At 43.5% G+C, this 15558-nt stretch overlaps 1 protein-coding gene across 1 annotated transcript in view; it reads left to right on the plus strand.

Annotated features, from left to right (window-relative positions):
• Nucleotides 1-2067: 2067 nt before the first annotated feature.
• UGCG (UDP-glucose ceramide glucosyltransferase) overlaps nucleotides 2068-15558 on the plus strand; it is a 36714-nt gene continuing 23223 nt past the window's right edge. The window contains exon 1 of the mRNA XM_072842347.1: nucleotides 2068-2230. Coding sequence (XP_072698448.1) covers nucleotides 2133-2230 — 98 coding nt within the window. The 5' untranslated portion in view covers nucleotides 2068-2132. The remainder of the gene's footprint in view (nucleotides 2231-15558) is intronic.

A 15558-nucleotide genomic window follows, 5' to 3' on the forward strand; every position in this document is an offset into this window, starting at 1 on the left:
CTCCCTGTATGGAGCCTGCTTCTCCCTCTGCCTGTGTCTCTGCCTCTCTCTTTCTCTCTCTCTCTCTCTCTCGTGAATAAATAAATAAAAATCTTAAAAAAAAAAAAAGGATGGTACTGACTGTGAGATGCGTTTCCATCTCAGAAAGGTTAAAACGTGTGAAAGTTTTTTTTTTTTTTTTTTAAGAGGGGCGAGAGGCAGAGGGAGTGAGAGAATCTTAAGGAGGTGGGGCTCAGTCCCACAACCCTAAGATCAGGACCTGAGCTAAAACCAAGAGTGGGACTCAACCCAATGAACCACGCAGGTGCCCCATGTTAAAGTATTTTTAAAAGTGAGTCCTAGGGGTCCTGGGTGGCTCAGTGGGTTAAGCACAGGATTCTTGGTTCTGGCTCAGGTCATGATCTTAGTGAGATCAAGGCCCCAGGTGGGACTCTTAGGTCAGCATGGCATCTGCTGGAGATTCTCTCTCCCCCCCCCCCCTCAGTCCCTGCCCCACTGCCTGGGCACACTCTACTTCAAATAAATAATAAAGTATCTTTAAAAAAAAAAAAGGTGAATCCTGGAATTAATTAACAACAACAGTGATGTTTTAAAATTTCCATTTATATTTTGCTGGTAGTACACTATCCCGCTATAACTTTAATTCATTAACCAGTGACTGAACAATGGAAGTTTCATTTGTAAACATGGTTCTTACTCACTTTATCCCATTTCCCATAGTGAATGCAGAATTGGTTGTCAGACATTAAACTCTTTGTAGTTTACCATTTAATTGTAGATTAAGGTAGTTCATTTAATCAATATCAAACATAATAAATAGCCAACGACAAAATAACCAGCTTCTTTCCAAAACTGAATTCAATTTTGAAATCTCTCAAGGGAGGTCACGGATTATTTAAAAGGAAATCACTTGAAATAATAAACATTGTCTAAACATAAAACAATCAAGAAACAATATAAACTCATCTAGGCTAAAGAAACAAACATTTAGTATTGGCTTAAAACATCTCTCTGAACTGATTTAAAGTTAAGATAAAGGCTAGATTACCTGACTCTCCAAGGTGCGCCACCCCTTTACATCTTAGAGCATTGCTATCCACATATGTAATTTAAAACTTTCTGGTATAGCTAGCCTCATTTGAAAAGTAAAACAACCAAAACAGTGGCATTAGATAATTTTTCATTTAACCCAACATATCACAAATATTGTCTTGACACGTAATCAGTATAAAGTTCAATAAGGAGTTGGTCTTCAACAATGCCTGTCGGCCACATCTGAGTAGCTCGGTCGCCGCAGGTGGCCACCCGTTGGACCGTAAGGAGTCTTAGGGTCGGTACTTGATACTGATTGATTTCTTACATCCCGAGTTTGAGAGTTTCTTGTATATTACAGGCTGCCTCGCGGCGCCCACGGATCTGGGAAGGATCGGGTGCTTTAGCTCTCGGGTCGGTGAAGGCAGGGAGGGAGGGAGCGGTGGGCCGGCCGAGCCGGGCCTCCCGGAGCCGCCTGGACCTGCGCGTCTCGCTGCGGGCTGCAGGGCCCGGGGCGCCGCCGAGGGTCCGGCGCCGCCCGGCCGAGCCTCCGGGGGGCGCGCTCCCGCCCGCCACGGTGACGCAGCGGGCGCGAGGCCGGCGGGGGGGCCGGGGGCCGGGGGCGGGAGGGCCGGGGGGCCGGGCGGCAGCGGCGCGCCCCGCCCCTCGGAGGGCCGGGCGCCGCGGTTCCGGAGGGCGGGGCGGGGCGCGCCGGGGACTCGCAGCGCCGGCCGCCGGTTTCGATTAGTGCGCGGAGCCGCGGCGGCGGAGCAGGGTGCGGAGTCGAGCGGCCGGGCCGGGCGGCGGGGCGGCGGCGGGGCGGCGGCGGGGCGGCGGCGGGGGCGGGGGCGGCGAGCCCGAGCGCGGGGCCCGCACACCGCAGCGCCCGCACCGCGAGCGCGCCCGGGCCGGAGCGCGGAGAGGACGAGCGCGCGGGCGGGGCGCGCAGGCCCTGCCCGCCCCTTCCGTCCCCACCCCCCCGCCCCTTCCTCTCCCCACCTTCCTCCGGCTCCCGCGCCCCCGCGCCGGGCGCCCACCCTGTGCTGCTGCGGGAGCGCGGTCCGCGGCGGCGGCCGGAGCGGGCCGGGCCGGGCCGGGGGATGGCGCTGCTGGACCTGGCCCTGGAGGGAATGGCCGTCTTCGGGTTCGTCCTCTTCGTGGTGCTGTGGCTGATGCATTTCATGGCCATCATCTACACGTGAGTGAGGGGCTGCTGGCGCGGGGTCGGGGCCTCGGGCCTCGGGCCTCGGGGCCTCGGGCCGGGAGGGCGGGAGGGTGGGAGGCCGTGCGCTTTGGAGACGGGCGGGCTCGGGTGGGGGTGGAGGAGGCGCTGCCCGTCCCGCTCGCGCCGTCCCCGCTCCCCCTGGACCGCTGGGGCGGGGGTCCTTGGGCGGGGGAAGGGGTGAGTGGGGGCGGTGCGGGGCCGCGGGCGACGGCACGGCCCGGGGGAAGGCGACGGAGCTCTTCCTGCGTGTCGGGCGGAAGGCTGCTTGCTCGCTCGCTTTCATTGTGTCGGGAATTCCTCTGGCTTTTCGCCTGGGCCAAGATGCATATAGTGTGTTGCTGCTGCTGCTGTTCTCTCGACCTGGGCGACATTTCTATGATGATGATGATGGTTTGCACCCTCCCGGGAGCTGCACACAGCCACCCGGAGACCTCCCTGTGGATTTGCTCCTTCCTGGAACAAGCTCTATGCTTTTACCTAGGTGTGGAGCACCTGTCCACCCTGAAAAATGTCCACCAACCCTCCGGGCTGACGTTAGAGCCTTGAGTCATGTCAGCTACCACATTTCATTGTGGTTTGCTTTCCTTTTGTTTTTTTTTTTTTTTTCTTCCTAGTTCCTGATGTATATAGTCTCATTTTGATTTGTCCCCTCCACACACCTCTGTTTGTTTTTTTTTTTTCCATTATGAATTCAACAAATACTTCTCGAGGCCTGCTGGATGCCATTCACGGGGGACACAGTGCCGAGAAGGGTGGGATTTCTGTCCTCAGAGAGCTTACATTCTTACAGCAAGGGAGAGACATAATAAAAATTCGAATAAGGCTATCTCAGATAGTGATAAAACCTCTGGATGATATAAAACAGGGTGGTGGGATGAATCATGACAGAAGGTATGTGGCTGGTTCTGAGATTTCAATTTTTTTAAATATCTTTAAAATAGGATCTACCTTTTTAAAGAAATGAAAGAATTGCAATATAGCACATTTCTCATACGGACTCACTGGCATTTTAGCCTGAAAGAAAAATGACTATACATACTAATCTTTATCACCAACTAGAAGTGGGCATGTCTTAATAGAAGAGATGGGAGGACCTTTAAGAAATTCGTTGCTGTTCTCCCCCCCCCCCCCTTTTACTACGGAAAAACTGTTTTCCCTCTTGGAAATTCTGCATTTTATTAGTATAGGGTGGCAGTTTCTTGGCACTGGAGAATGATGCTACATTGTAGAAGACATACTGATATTTCTTTGCAGATGAAAGAAAACATGCCACTTGGGTATTGCTGATCTTAGTTTTTGTGGTTTGTGAGCTGTCATCGCCGAACACTTTCTGAAGTTCATTTTAAATATATGAGTTCTTAAAAATCAATTTCGTGACTTTTTTTTTCCAATCATAAACTCTTTTTTGAAAATGCTTTCTATATAAGGAATTTAGCACAGAGAGAACTAAAGAAAGTTAAACACACATCAAAACTCCTTTACCTTGTTAACCTTTTGTGACTGTCTTTGCAGGTGTGTGTGTGGGGGGGTGTGTGTAGAGAGAGATAGAAGAGAGAAGGGAGAGAGAGACGGAAGGGGGTTGGACATTATGGTTATTCTGTAGCCTGCTTTTAAAATTAATCTATTTAGTAAGTGCTTTCTGGGAAGCTCTTTTGTACAAGGCACTATTCTAAGTGCTGGAAATAAGGTTGGAGAACAAGATGTCCAGTAAAGTGTCATGACCGTTTTTCCCCATGTCAATAAATATATGATCTCTGCATCATTTAAAATAGATGCATGGCATTTTCATTTATGAGGTACTAATATATATTGTTATTAATTGGCATTTAGGTGTTCACTTCATCAAGATTACAAACAATACTGTGGTGAATTCATACGGGTACATCTTTGAGAGAGGATTTCCTTAGTTTACATTCCTGAAAGAAGAATTATTGGGCCAGAAGCCTGCACATTTTAAACTTTGATACATGGGCGCCTGGGTGGCTCAGTTAAGGTTGAGCGGCTGCCTTCAGCTCTGGTCATGATCTAGGGGTCATGGGATGGAGCTCAGCGTCCCTGCTGAACAGGGAGTCCTCTTCTCCACTGCCCCTGCCCCTCCCATCCCTGCTTTTGTGATCGCTCTCTCTCAAATAAAAAAATAAAAACCATAAAAAAAAAAAAGCCACCAACTTTGATACATATTGCCCTATAAAAAGTTGTATCTATTTATAGTCCTGGTAACACTGTTTGATGGTGCCCACTTCCCCTTACTAAGTATTGGGCTCTTCACTGTTCTGTTTTTTATTTTCATTCCTTTAATTACTGGTTCCATTGAACATTTTTTTGTATATGGATATGCTAGTTTTATCTAGTTGTAAATTACATACTCATAATCTTTTGTGCTGCAGTTTATTGCTCTGTTAATCATCTTTGATATGAAATTGTTTTTCTGTGATAGGTTGCAGTTTTTTTCCCACAGTGTGTTTTCTTGTTTTGTTTTGTTTTTCAACTATGTTCATATATTTAACTTGGAGAAAAGTGTATGTGCCTGTGTTTTGGGTTGTCAGGACTTTTTTTTTTTTTTTTAATGTTTCTAACTTGTATACACATATAGTTAATGTCTGTTTTCCTTTAGTAATTTGAATTTTCTTTCTTGTTTTTTTTTTACACCTTTTATCCTTTAATGTACTCATTATCTTACCTTGTTATGTGATGAGAGCTAGGTAGAGCCTTAATTTTAGATTCACCTAAATATTTAGCCCCTTGTCCCTAAATCACTTTGTGAATTATTATTTGATTATTCCACATTTCTGAAATACTGTCTTTATAATGGACTACATTCTTCTGTATACTTGTATGTTTAAAGATTCACAGTGCTGTTTCATTGATCTATTCTTTTTTTTTCATTGATCTATTCTTGTACTAGTATTCACTGTTTTAATTAATGACGTTTTATGACCTTATTATTGGTAAGGAAAGCCCCTCATTCTTTTGCAAACTTTATTGCCTTTACACATTTTCTTTTAAAGATTTAACTTATTAATGAGAGACACAGAGAGAGAGGCAGAGACGCAGGCAGAGGGAGAAGCAGGGTCCGTGCAGGGAGCCCGATGTGGGACTCGATCCTGGGACCCGGGGACTTGGTCCCAGGACCCTAGGATCACGCCCTGAGCCAAAGGCAGACACTCAACAGCTGAGCCACCCAGATGTCTCTTTAATTGCAATTTTTAAATCTTGTTTTTAAATTGGATTTATTAAATTTACAGGAGAAATTTGACTTCTTTCAACATAGGACTATGATATATCCCCTCAATTATATAAAGTCACACTTGTGACTTTATCATTATATATATTATATTAGCATATTATATTAGGCTGCATCGCTACAATTATATATAAATATATGTAATTGTGTATATATTATATACATAATATAGTATAATATATAATTGTAGCGATGTGGCCTAATATTCCAAGTAAACTGTGCTGTTAGACTTGAGACAACTCCACAGTTGTTTTAGGTTATTTATTTTGTGTTTAATGATGAACAGCAAAATTTTCTCTAAATACCTTTTAGTGTTTGAGAATAGTGCAAACATTTAGCTTAGTTAAAGTACAATGGAGAGGCTTTGTATTTTTTTTTTTTTTTAAGATTTTATTTATTCATGAGAGACAGAGAGAGGCAGAGACATAGGCAGACAGAGAAGCAGGCTCCATGCAAGGAGCCTGATGTGGCACTCAAGGATCCATCGGGACCCTCCTGTGGGACCCCAGGATCATGCCCTGGGTCAAAGGCAGACTCTCAACCACTGAGCCACCCAGGCATCCCAAAATAAAGATATTTCTCAGTTTAATGAGTTCTTTTCAGCCGAGAACTGGGGTTTGTGCCCCTCCCCCTCACCGTATTAATGAAATTGCAAACTTGATATCTCCGCATTTTGACAAGGAAAGCTAAAGGACACTGGCAACAATATTTTAGTTAAAATAGTGTGCTAACATTCTGTATTTTATTGAAGAATGTTTTTTTTTTCTAAACACATGTTCTGTGTCCTCGAATCTTTTTTGAAATAAGGTAAAGTATACATAAAATAAGCAGATATTGAAACTCTCCTTCTAAAACTTTGTGCTTGCAACTAGTAGAAATGGAGCCTATTTCTAAAACTCATATGGCTCCATTATCTGTTTGTCACATTAAAGAGATGAATCTTAGACATCTAATTGTTAAAAACATGTTAGTCATGCAAATATTATAATAAATGGTTAAGAAAAGCTATAAAACTTTTAAAAACCAATTGGTTATTGTTTAAAATTAAATAGTGTGTGTAATGGCATCCAGTTAGATTCAATGTTCTACTGAATTGTGTCCCCTTAGAAAGAGACAGAGCTAAGTATTGGCCTGTTTTTAAAAACAGAGCTCAGGGGCGCCTGGCTGGCTCAGTTGGCTGAGCATGCAGCTCTTGATGTCAGGGTTGTGAAGTTGAGCCTCACGTAGGATGTAAAGATTACTAAAAAATAAGTAAGTAAACTTAAAAAAAAAAAAGGGAGCTCAGTGTGATTAATTCAATGAACAGTTCTTTCTCAAATTATTCAGATTTCACAAGTGTCTCACAATTCATATAAGTCTGCAATTTAAAAAAAATTGAGATAATTTATAAACTAGAAAGCCATTCCTTTTTTAAAAAAATATTTTATTTATTTTTTTGAGAGACAAAGCAAGCATGAGGGGAGAGGGGCAGAGAGAGAGAGAAACAGAGTCCCTGCTGAGCAGGGAGCCTGATGTGGGGCTTGATCCCACTATGCTGAGATCATGACCTGAACCGAAATCAAGACTGGGACACCCAACCGACTTAGCCACCGAAGCACCCCAGTTTCCAATTTTAATATTGAACTGATGTTTAGTCATTTTGTAATATATTCTGGATGGCGGACGTTTGTGAGATTACTGCCTATAATGTTCTCAAGATCATATTCAGATTAGAGTATTGAAGTTCAGAGCTCTTAATTCTCAAGATTTTATTTTATTTTTTGTAATCTCCTAAAAATAACTACTGATTCTAACCTCAGTGGGCAGAATTGGTTAAGTGATCTTCATGAGTTTTTCCTTTTTGAGAACTAGTGTAGTTTGGTAGCTTGGGAGCTGTGGTGAAATCCTGCAGAAGTCTAGAACCAGTCATTTTCTTCTCTTTTTAGGTCTTGGCAGCCATATTACTGGATGATAAGGGTATCTGAGCCACGCACCTTGCCGCCTTTCCCTCCATCTCCCTTCTTTTTCTTCGCTTTCTTCTCATTTCTCCCTCTTCTTGGATTATTATTTTTTGTCCTCTGTAGTGTTCAGTGCTAGGCTTTTATCTTTTAATTGTCTGGAGGTGCCAGGCTAGTGTGGAAATACTTCTTGTATCTGTAAATATTAACTGCCCTCTAGTAAAGCAGAGGTCTTTCCCTGGAATTTTCAGTTCATTCTACTTTTTCTAACCTTTTTGGCACAGCCACATGTATACCTGCTGCACGGCTTTTGAGTGAAAAGTAATACCGTATCTGGAGGTCTGTGAACATCCTGTCAGAAACAAATTGTTTTTAATGTAAATTTTAGTATTTCGTATGTTATTTTTAGCAAGTATGATCTTTGCCTTAAATTCATTAATACTTTGGTGTTCTGAGCCGTAGCAGAATGTAAATTGAGAGCTGCTTTTCTGGGTTCAGTTCTGAGGATCTTCTGGACTGTGGTCACCTGTTGATCAGTCAGGGTTATTGCTGCCTGGACCACTTTTTGGGTGAATGAATGAGGCAGTTGAGCCCCTTTAACCTGAACCTGGAAGATATCAAATAATTGGATGTTAGTGTGATAGCTTTAAAAAGCGAGCTGACCATTGTAATCTAGCGTTAACATTCCGTGATGCCTGTGAACTCATCATCCCACCCTTTTCCTACATCATGATCTTCTCTGTACTCTAGATTATCGAAACTATCTCCACTCACTGGTATCTCTACCAACAGCCTTGCTCCCTTTCTTCTTTATTTTTCTAACTGTAGCCTTATCCTCCTGGAGCACTAATCTTAGATCATGTGCTTATAATTTTACCATGGTTCCCCCAGTGCCTTCAGGTTAACATGCAAGCGCGTCAACAAGACATGCACAGTTCTTCAGGAGCTGAGCCGTTGTACCTAATTCTTCAGCAACATTGAATCACTGACATTCCTCTGAATATGCTGTGTATTTTCTTTAGAATTATCTTTCCTTCCTTTTTTCCCCCTCCTCCCTCTCTTCATTTTTCTTTAACGTCTACTCACCCAGGTCTATTTAGACTTAGCTTTTTGCTATATAAAGCCCTTCTTATAATTTAGTGCCTTGAATTTACCCTTCTGAATTATAAATGTGCGTTCAGCTGTCTCTTTTCCCAATTAGATTGTAAGCTCTTGAGGGTTAGATAGTGTCTTATTTACTGTTCTATCTCCAGTGTGTACTAGGCACTCAGTTGTTGCTGGCTGAATGAATGAACTTTGAGTTTTTTCCAGTAGTAATGGTGGATTTTTTTCAGTGTCATTAGTTCAGCGTCATTTGGCCATTGTGATCTGAGGTAGATGATCCGATTTGGGGATGCTTTCAGTGGTGATGGACTTTAATGAAATTTATTGGACCAAATGGAATCTTTATTTCACTATTTCTAATTAATTGCAGACTAAAATAGAAACAGAGTTCTATTAATAACATGCTTACCTACAAGTCTGATCCCCTCCCCAAAGTTTCCCTATGGGAATGCCCGTCTTGTCATAAATAATTTTTACACTAAGATCTGACTTGGCAGGGGATGCAAAGCCCAGTGTTCTCCTGAGTTGGTTGAGATGCAAATCCACAGAATTTTATTTTATACACAGAATAGTTGAAATGTCACATTCTGCTGTAGGGAATTTTATAGCAGAACATTAGGATAGTGCCATTAGTTCCTTTTGATTTGAAAAGAGTTTGAGCGTGTGGTTATGTTTGAGGGTCTCCTGTGTTTTTGAGCACTATGTGCTCAGTCCATGTCTTCTGCTGAGTGCCTGTCTTAGTTGCTGTTAGCCAAACACCATGCTCTATCCATATCCCATATACTAGGTCCAGCTCTGTTGTCATCAAAGGGTCAGTGAGTTGGGATTGGGGGGGTGGTTAAAATTAATAAAGATCTCCAACTTGTTTTCAGTGGCAGTGGAATCTTTTGTACTCTGTAGTGTGTAAGTCCACTGCCCAGTGGAAATAGTTGTTGTTTTCCCATAAGGCTAAGTCACTATTGGCTATTATGTGTTCTGTGGGGAATCTTGTGTCTGCAGAGTTCAGGTTGTACCAGAAGGTGTTCCTTTCTGTTGCTGAAGAAGCCCTACTGTTTTTGAAAAGATAAGTGCAATATGGAAGTGGCATTAATCATGACATACTCCGATCATAAACACACAGCGACAGCCTTCCAGGGCAGAGTCACAAGTAATAACAACAGAAGCCTTTTATCATGGGAAATTGCAGGCATGGACTCTGTGAAGCAGGGGCCTGCTGATATAACAGTCAGCCTAATTTTACACGACGTATTAACAAGCTTGGTGGCATAGAGCAGAGGAGATAAATTCCAAGAGTCAGATAAATTGGTTCAACTGAGCCCCGTAGCAGAACTGTAAAAAAGCGCACTATCTGGGGCTTAACGTTAAGCAAGGTGACCTTTGCCGGCCAGGAATCTTTATTCTCCCTTCAGGGCTTTGTGTGAGGTTCTTGTGCTGCACTTCTGGGAGGTATGGCTTTGCATTAAGATTGCTGCAGAGCTGCTGCCAGCCCCTTCAGTCGAGGTCTCCCTTCATACCAGCTTCCCTCCTGCTCAGAATGAAATTAGAATGTGAACCGGTAGGGACACCTGGGTGTCTCAGTGATTGAGCGCCTGCCTTTGGCTCAGGTAAAGATCTCAGGGTTCTGAGATTGAGTCCCACGTTGGGGGGATTGCTTCTTTCTCTGCCTGTGTCTCTGCCTGTGTGTGTGTGTGTGTGTGTGTGTGTGTGTGTGTGTGTGTCTCATGAATAAATAAATCTAAAAAAAAGAATGTGTGAACCAGTAAAATAAGTCATTTAAAGTGGCACACACCATCAAATCAACAACTTGTGAGAAAGGCAGAGAGAAAGCAGGGAGAGGAACTACAAGATAAGAAGAAAACCCTAAGCCAAAACGATGAAGAAGAGTCAACAATTCTAGAGACTGAGCTATTAGGAAATAAAAATCACCCATGATGAAACCGTTCCATCAGCTCAGAAGTTGAAAACCCTTGTGCCAAGAGCTGATTAGGACCCGTCAAGCTAAACCTGCTATAAAGTCCAGTAGGGCCCCTGAATAGTTCTTACCAGTCGCTTGGGGCTCTTTGAAATGTTCCCTGAATAGATGTCCTTTTAGGCCCCAGTGGAAAGCAGGACCCTGAAGGCCGGTCTCTCCCCTGCTCCCCATCCCACCGCTGGTCCAGCCCCGCAGGTGCGCCGCCAGCGCCTCCTCCCCGCTGCCCCGAGGGCACTGGGCTCCATTCTGTGATTTTGGGCTTTGCAACAGAGAGTGACTAGCTTCTGATTGAGAATTTAACTTAGAAATCATTCCTCGGGAATAACACATGGAAGTTGTCCTGTGCTTTCTGTCTCTCCAACATTGGTTACTCACGTTCCAGGATCATTTTATTCTTTAAAAATGAAACTAATCAAAACCATCGACCAGACATAGCGGAGGTACATTCCTTTTGTATCCAGTGTGTTCCTGAAAGTGTCATAAAATCAAATTATGAAAATCAAATGGATGTAGGTGTTAGAAGGGGGAGATTGTATTTGTTTTTTGTTTTTTTTTTTAAGATTTTATTTATTTATTCATGAGAGAGAGAGAGAGAGAGAGAGAGAGAAAGGCAGACATGGGCAGAGGGAGAAGCAGGCTCCATGCAGGGAGCCCGTTCATAGAGAACTAAGGTGATTATTAAAATCCCAAATGATGGTTCTGCTTGGCTCAAGGCCTAAGGCGTGCTGCCACTGGATTGGGGGCTTTCCAGGTGGTAGGGGTTGTTCAGAGAGTCCCCCTTCCCGGCCTCCCCCTGGCCTGGACTGGGGTGAGAAGGCTGCTTTGTAGCATTTACTCTGGGGACTGCACTGGGTATAGTGATTTAATGGTCAACAAAACAGTCTCTTCTGGAATCCCTCAACACGTCTCCATCCTAGAAGGCAGTGTGCTTGGATTACATAGTAACTGGGAGTTACTTTGCTCATTGTGTCTGCCCTCGGCTCTCAGCTCTGAGTGTGGGAGCTCTCCTGGTAGCGGAGCCAAAGGAAGGAAGGGTTTTTGTGGCAGTAGAATCCCACATTTTGAGTGAGGCTGAGGGTAGAGGAATTCAGAGAAGCCAGGAGTATGCAGCACCTCTGCCCAACTGAGAACCTCTCCAGTGATTTAAAAGGAGAGCTCAAGCCACTTTCAGTGGATCACTGGTGATATTTAATGTTCCTCACTGTCATGCTTCTGTTGCCTCTATGTTTTTAGATGAGCTCTTACAAATATAAAATGGTTCCTAAATATTGGGCGTAGTTTTAGCTTTGCATATAATTTAAATTTTGCATTAAATATGTTTTATGCCTTGTTTTGACTTCTGTTTTGATCATGATTTGGGACTTTTGATGATACCCCTTTCCCCTTTTAATCTTTCTTAATACACCACAGTGGTTTTATGTTTAAAAAAAAAACCCCGAGTGTGCTTGGGTGGCTCAGTTGGTTAAGCATCCAACTCTTGATTTCAGCCCAGGTCATGATCTCAGGGCTGCAAGATTGAGCCTCATGTCGGGCTCTGTGCTCAGCGTGGAGCCTGCTTAAGACTGTCTCTCCCTCTCTCCATCTGCCCCCCACCCCCACTCCAAGTGCTCATACTCTTGCGCTCTCCAAAAAAAAACCACCCCAAAACAACAACATGGGCGCCTGGCTGGCTCAGTCAATGGAGCATGTGACTCTTGATCTTGGGTTTGTGAGTTTGAGCCCCACATTGGGTAAAGAGATTAATCAAAAACAAAATCTTAAAAAAAAAAATAAAAAACACACAAAAAAACCCCCAAAATTTTTAAAAAATAAAAAGACCCATCATAATGGTTTAATATTTAAATATTTATGAAAGAATCTTTAAGCATATGAATTTCTAGTTCTTCCATTCTGGTGTATAAGCCTTATCAACGTTTGCCATTTCTAAATCTCTTACCAGAACTATAGTAATTTGGAGAAGTGGAAAATGTCCTTAAATTTAAAAAATTATCAATAACAGCTGTCATTGAATGTTAACTTTGTGGCTCAATCTCATCTGTTTCTCACTGCTTTATGAGGTAGGTACTAATCATCCCCCCTTTTTTAAAAAAAGAGAGTTAAAGAAGTAATTTACCCAAGGATACTCAGTTCACTGTGAAGCTGGTATAAAAATCCAGGTGATCTGCTCCAGCCCAGGCTCTTAAACCAGCATGTGGCTCTATACAGCCAGTGATAACCTAAAAATAACCCCGGAAGTAGTCCACAGGGATAGAGTATCTGTATGGGACTTTCTCCAGTTGCTGTGACTCTTTCGTTTCTGATAACTGGCAACACTGAGAGTACTGTGGAGGGAACCCCTACTTCTTGTCTGCACCTCTCCCCCATTCTCATACCACTTGACCTGCCCCTTCTCGGCCTTCTTGTTTTTAGCCATCCCAGAACTGCGATCCTCCCGAGCTTCCACCTCTTCTCACATTCTTCTCTTTTTACAGTGATCTAGTCTTCCTCAGGTCCATGGTTTTCAGCTTTGACTGCACTTCGGAGCCACCAGGGGAGTCCTTAAAAAAAAAAAAAAATACTCCTTGCCTGTGTCTCAGCCCTAGACATTCTGGTTTAATTGGTCTGAGCGTCAGGATTTTTTGAACTCCCCAGGTGATTTTCTTGTGCAGTCAAGGTTGAGAATAACTGCCCTAGGCTATGTATCCACAGTTGTGGCATCATCCACCTGTTATCTCTTGGTTTCTTGGAACCGGCCATCTAGCCAGAACTCAGAGTTCATCGCTGCCTCATCTTGCCCCTCGCCTTCCCTCCTATCAGTCTGCCTTGTTATCCTGAACCCATCTCATAATTTATAGCGTCTCAACTTTCCACGTCGCGCAGAGGGTGACCACTCAGCCATGTGGGTTAGTACTACTACACATTCATGGTCTCAGGTCTCCGCCGAGCCTCGGTGCCGTCTGGCAGTGCTTTTGTTTCTTTTTTTATCCTCCGTCACGCATTATTGGCAGAACCTCTTTCCAACTCTTCACCCTTCTTACCTTTGGTCTTGTCAGATTTTCCTAATTCCTGCTTCTCACACTGGGCCCTATCATGCCATTAATTATTTTAACTTTTCTCTCACTCTATATACTCAAGTATTAAAAAAAAAATATCCCCCCCCCCAAAAAAAATTAAACTGAAAAACCTTTCCCCATCTTAGTTGTTCAGGCCAGAGTAACTTTTATTCAGGTCAAATGTCAGGGGATCTAGTGTTTATTCCCTGTTATCCCGTTGCACTTCTCATTCATTTCCTTCTTAGCCTGTTTTCATTTACCCCTGCCCGCAGAGTTCAAGGGCATCAAGTCCACACAATCAGGTGGGCATTTCATTTCTTTTCTTGACCTCTCAGCTGCATTCAGTGTTGCTCTTCCTTGACCACTTTCAAAAAGAAAACAGCTTCACCAGATAAAGCCTTTTTTAGTAAATCCTTTCTTCCTGCCTTTCTTTCTGCTTCTTGGGCGACTCACACATAGTCCTCTTCATGCATTACTGGCCCTGTAAGACCGTCAGCTCCCAGGTAGAGCTTATGTATTTAACAAACGCTGGATGGCTCCGTATTTTTACCTCTAGACTAACCTTACCTTCTGAGTTCTGTATGTATTTATTTACTCTTATTTAGTCAATGTTTTTTTTTAATTGAGATAAATGTACTATTTATCATTATTTTGCTGGAGCCTGGAGAATTTATAGTCTACTGTAGTGTGGTTCACTGCGAGCCTGCATCAGAATCATTTGAGATGCTTGTAAAAATAAGCTTCGTAAGCTCTGCAACTGATCCATTACATTGTGATTTTTACCTGTGGGCATCGTGTATATAAGTGTTGAGAAACACTGGTCTCAAAGCGGTGAGCTGGGGCAGTTGGAGCACTGACTTCATCTGTTTTCCATGTCGTAGGAGTCACTGTCCTCCTTTATCTTATGTCCAGTATCTTAAAAGCCACCGTTTCCCATTTGTTTCCCACATCTTGTCTGATTTTTTAAAAAATTGCTTCAGGTAGACAAGCAGATCCAACCTCTATCTCTTCATCTTGTCTGAAAGTGTAAGTCCGGGGGGTGGGGTGGGGTTTAGGCCAGGGTTTTTGATACTTTTGTAAGGACAGAGACAAGGCTGCAGACTAAATGTATTAGCTGCAAATTGGAAATAACCCAAATGCCCATCAACAGAAAGTAGCTAAATAAAGTGTGGTGTATTAATACAAGGAATATAGGCTGCAATAAGAATGAAGAACTAGGCGCAGCTGGATGGGACAGTCGGTTGAGTGTCCCACTCTTGGTTTGGGCTCATCATGATCTCAGGGTTGTGAGATCCAGCCCTGCGTTGGGCCCTGAGCTTAGTGCAGAGTCTGCTTGAGGTTCTCTCTTCCACCCCCTTTGCCACTCGTGCTTGTGCATGTCCACTTGCTCTTTCACTCTCTCTCTCTCTCAAAATAAATGACTCTTTTTAAGAAATGAATGAACTATAACTAAATGTAACAGCAAAAATGAATCTCACAAACACATGAAGTCAAAGAAACCAGATACAATTGAGTACATCCTATTGGATTCCCTTGAGATAAAATTCTAATATTGGCAGAATTGGTGTGTTGGAAGTCATTACCCTTGAGGAGGAGGGTAGTTAGTAGATGGGGACGCACAAGGGCTTCTGGGATTCCAGTAATATTCTGCTTCTCGATCTGGGTCCTGCTTATGGGTGTTTCACTCTGAGAAGATTCATTGAGCTGTATACACACATGTGACTTTATGTGTTACATATCAATAAAAAGTACTCTTCCCCGCCCTTTAAAAGAAAGACAAGGCCCTGCAAGCCAGATGCATGATGGGAAGGTAGAACTGGATTTCTGGTGTAGAACCTCCAACTGAGGAAGGACTGTACAAAGGATCCTGACAGAAAGTGAGTCACCTGCTTTAGGTCAAGGGTGGAAATGGGCACCCATGATAAATCCAGTGCAATGGGTGGATGCAGTGGGCTCAAGTTCAGTTCTTAGTCCTATAGATCCCCTGCTCTGAGATACCAGAGGTAAACCGG

The sequence above is a fragment of the Canis lupus genome, chromosome 10 (genome assembly GCF_048164855.1).
Source record: "Canis lupus baileyi chromosome 10, mCanLup2.hap1, whole genome shotgun sequence".
Taxonomy (NCBI): Eukaryota; Metazoa; Chordata; class Mammalia; order Carnivora; family Canidae; genus Canis; species Canis lupus.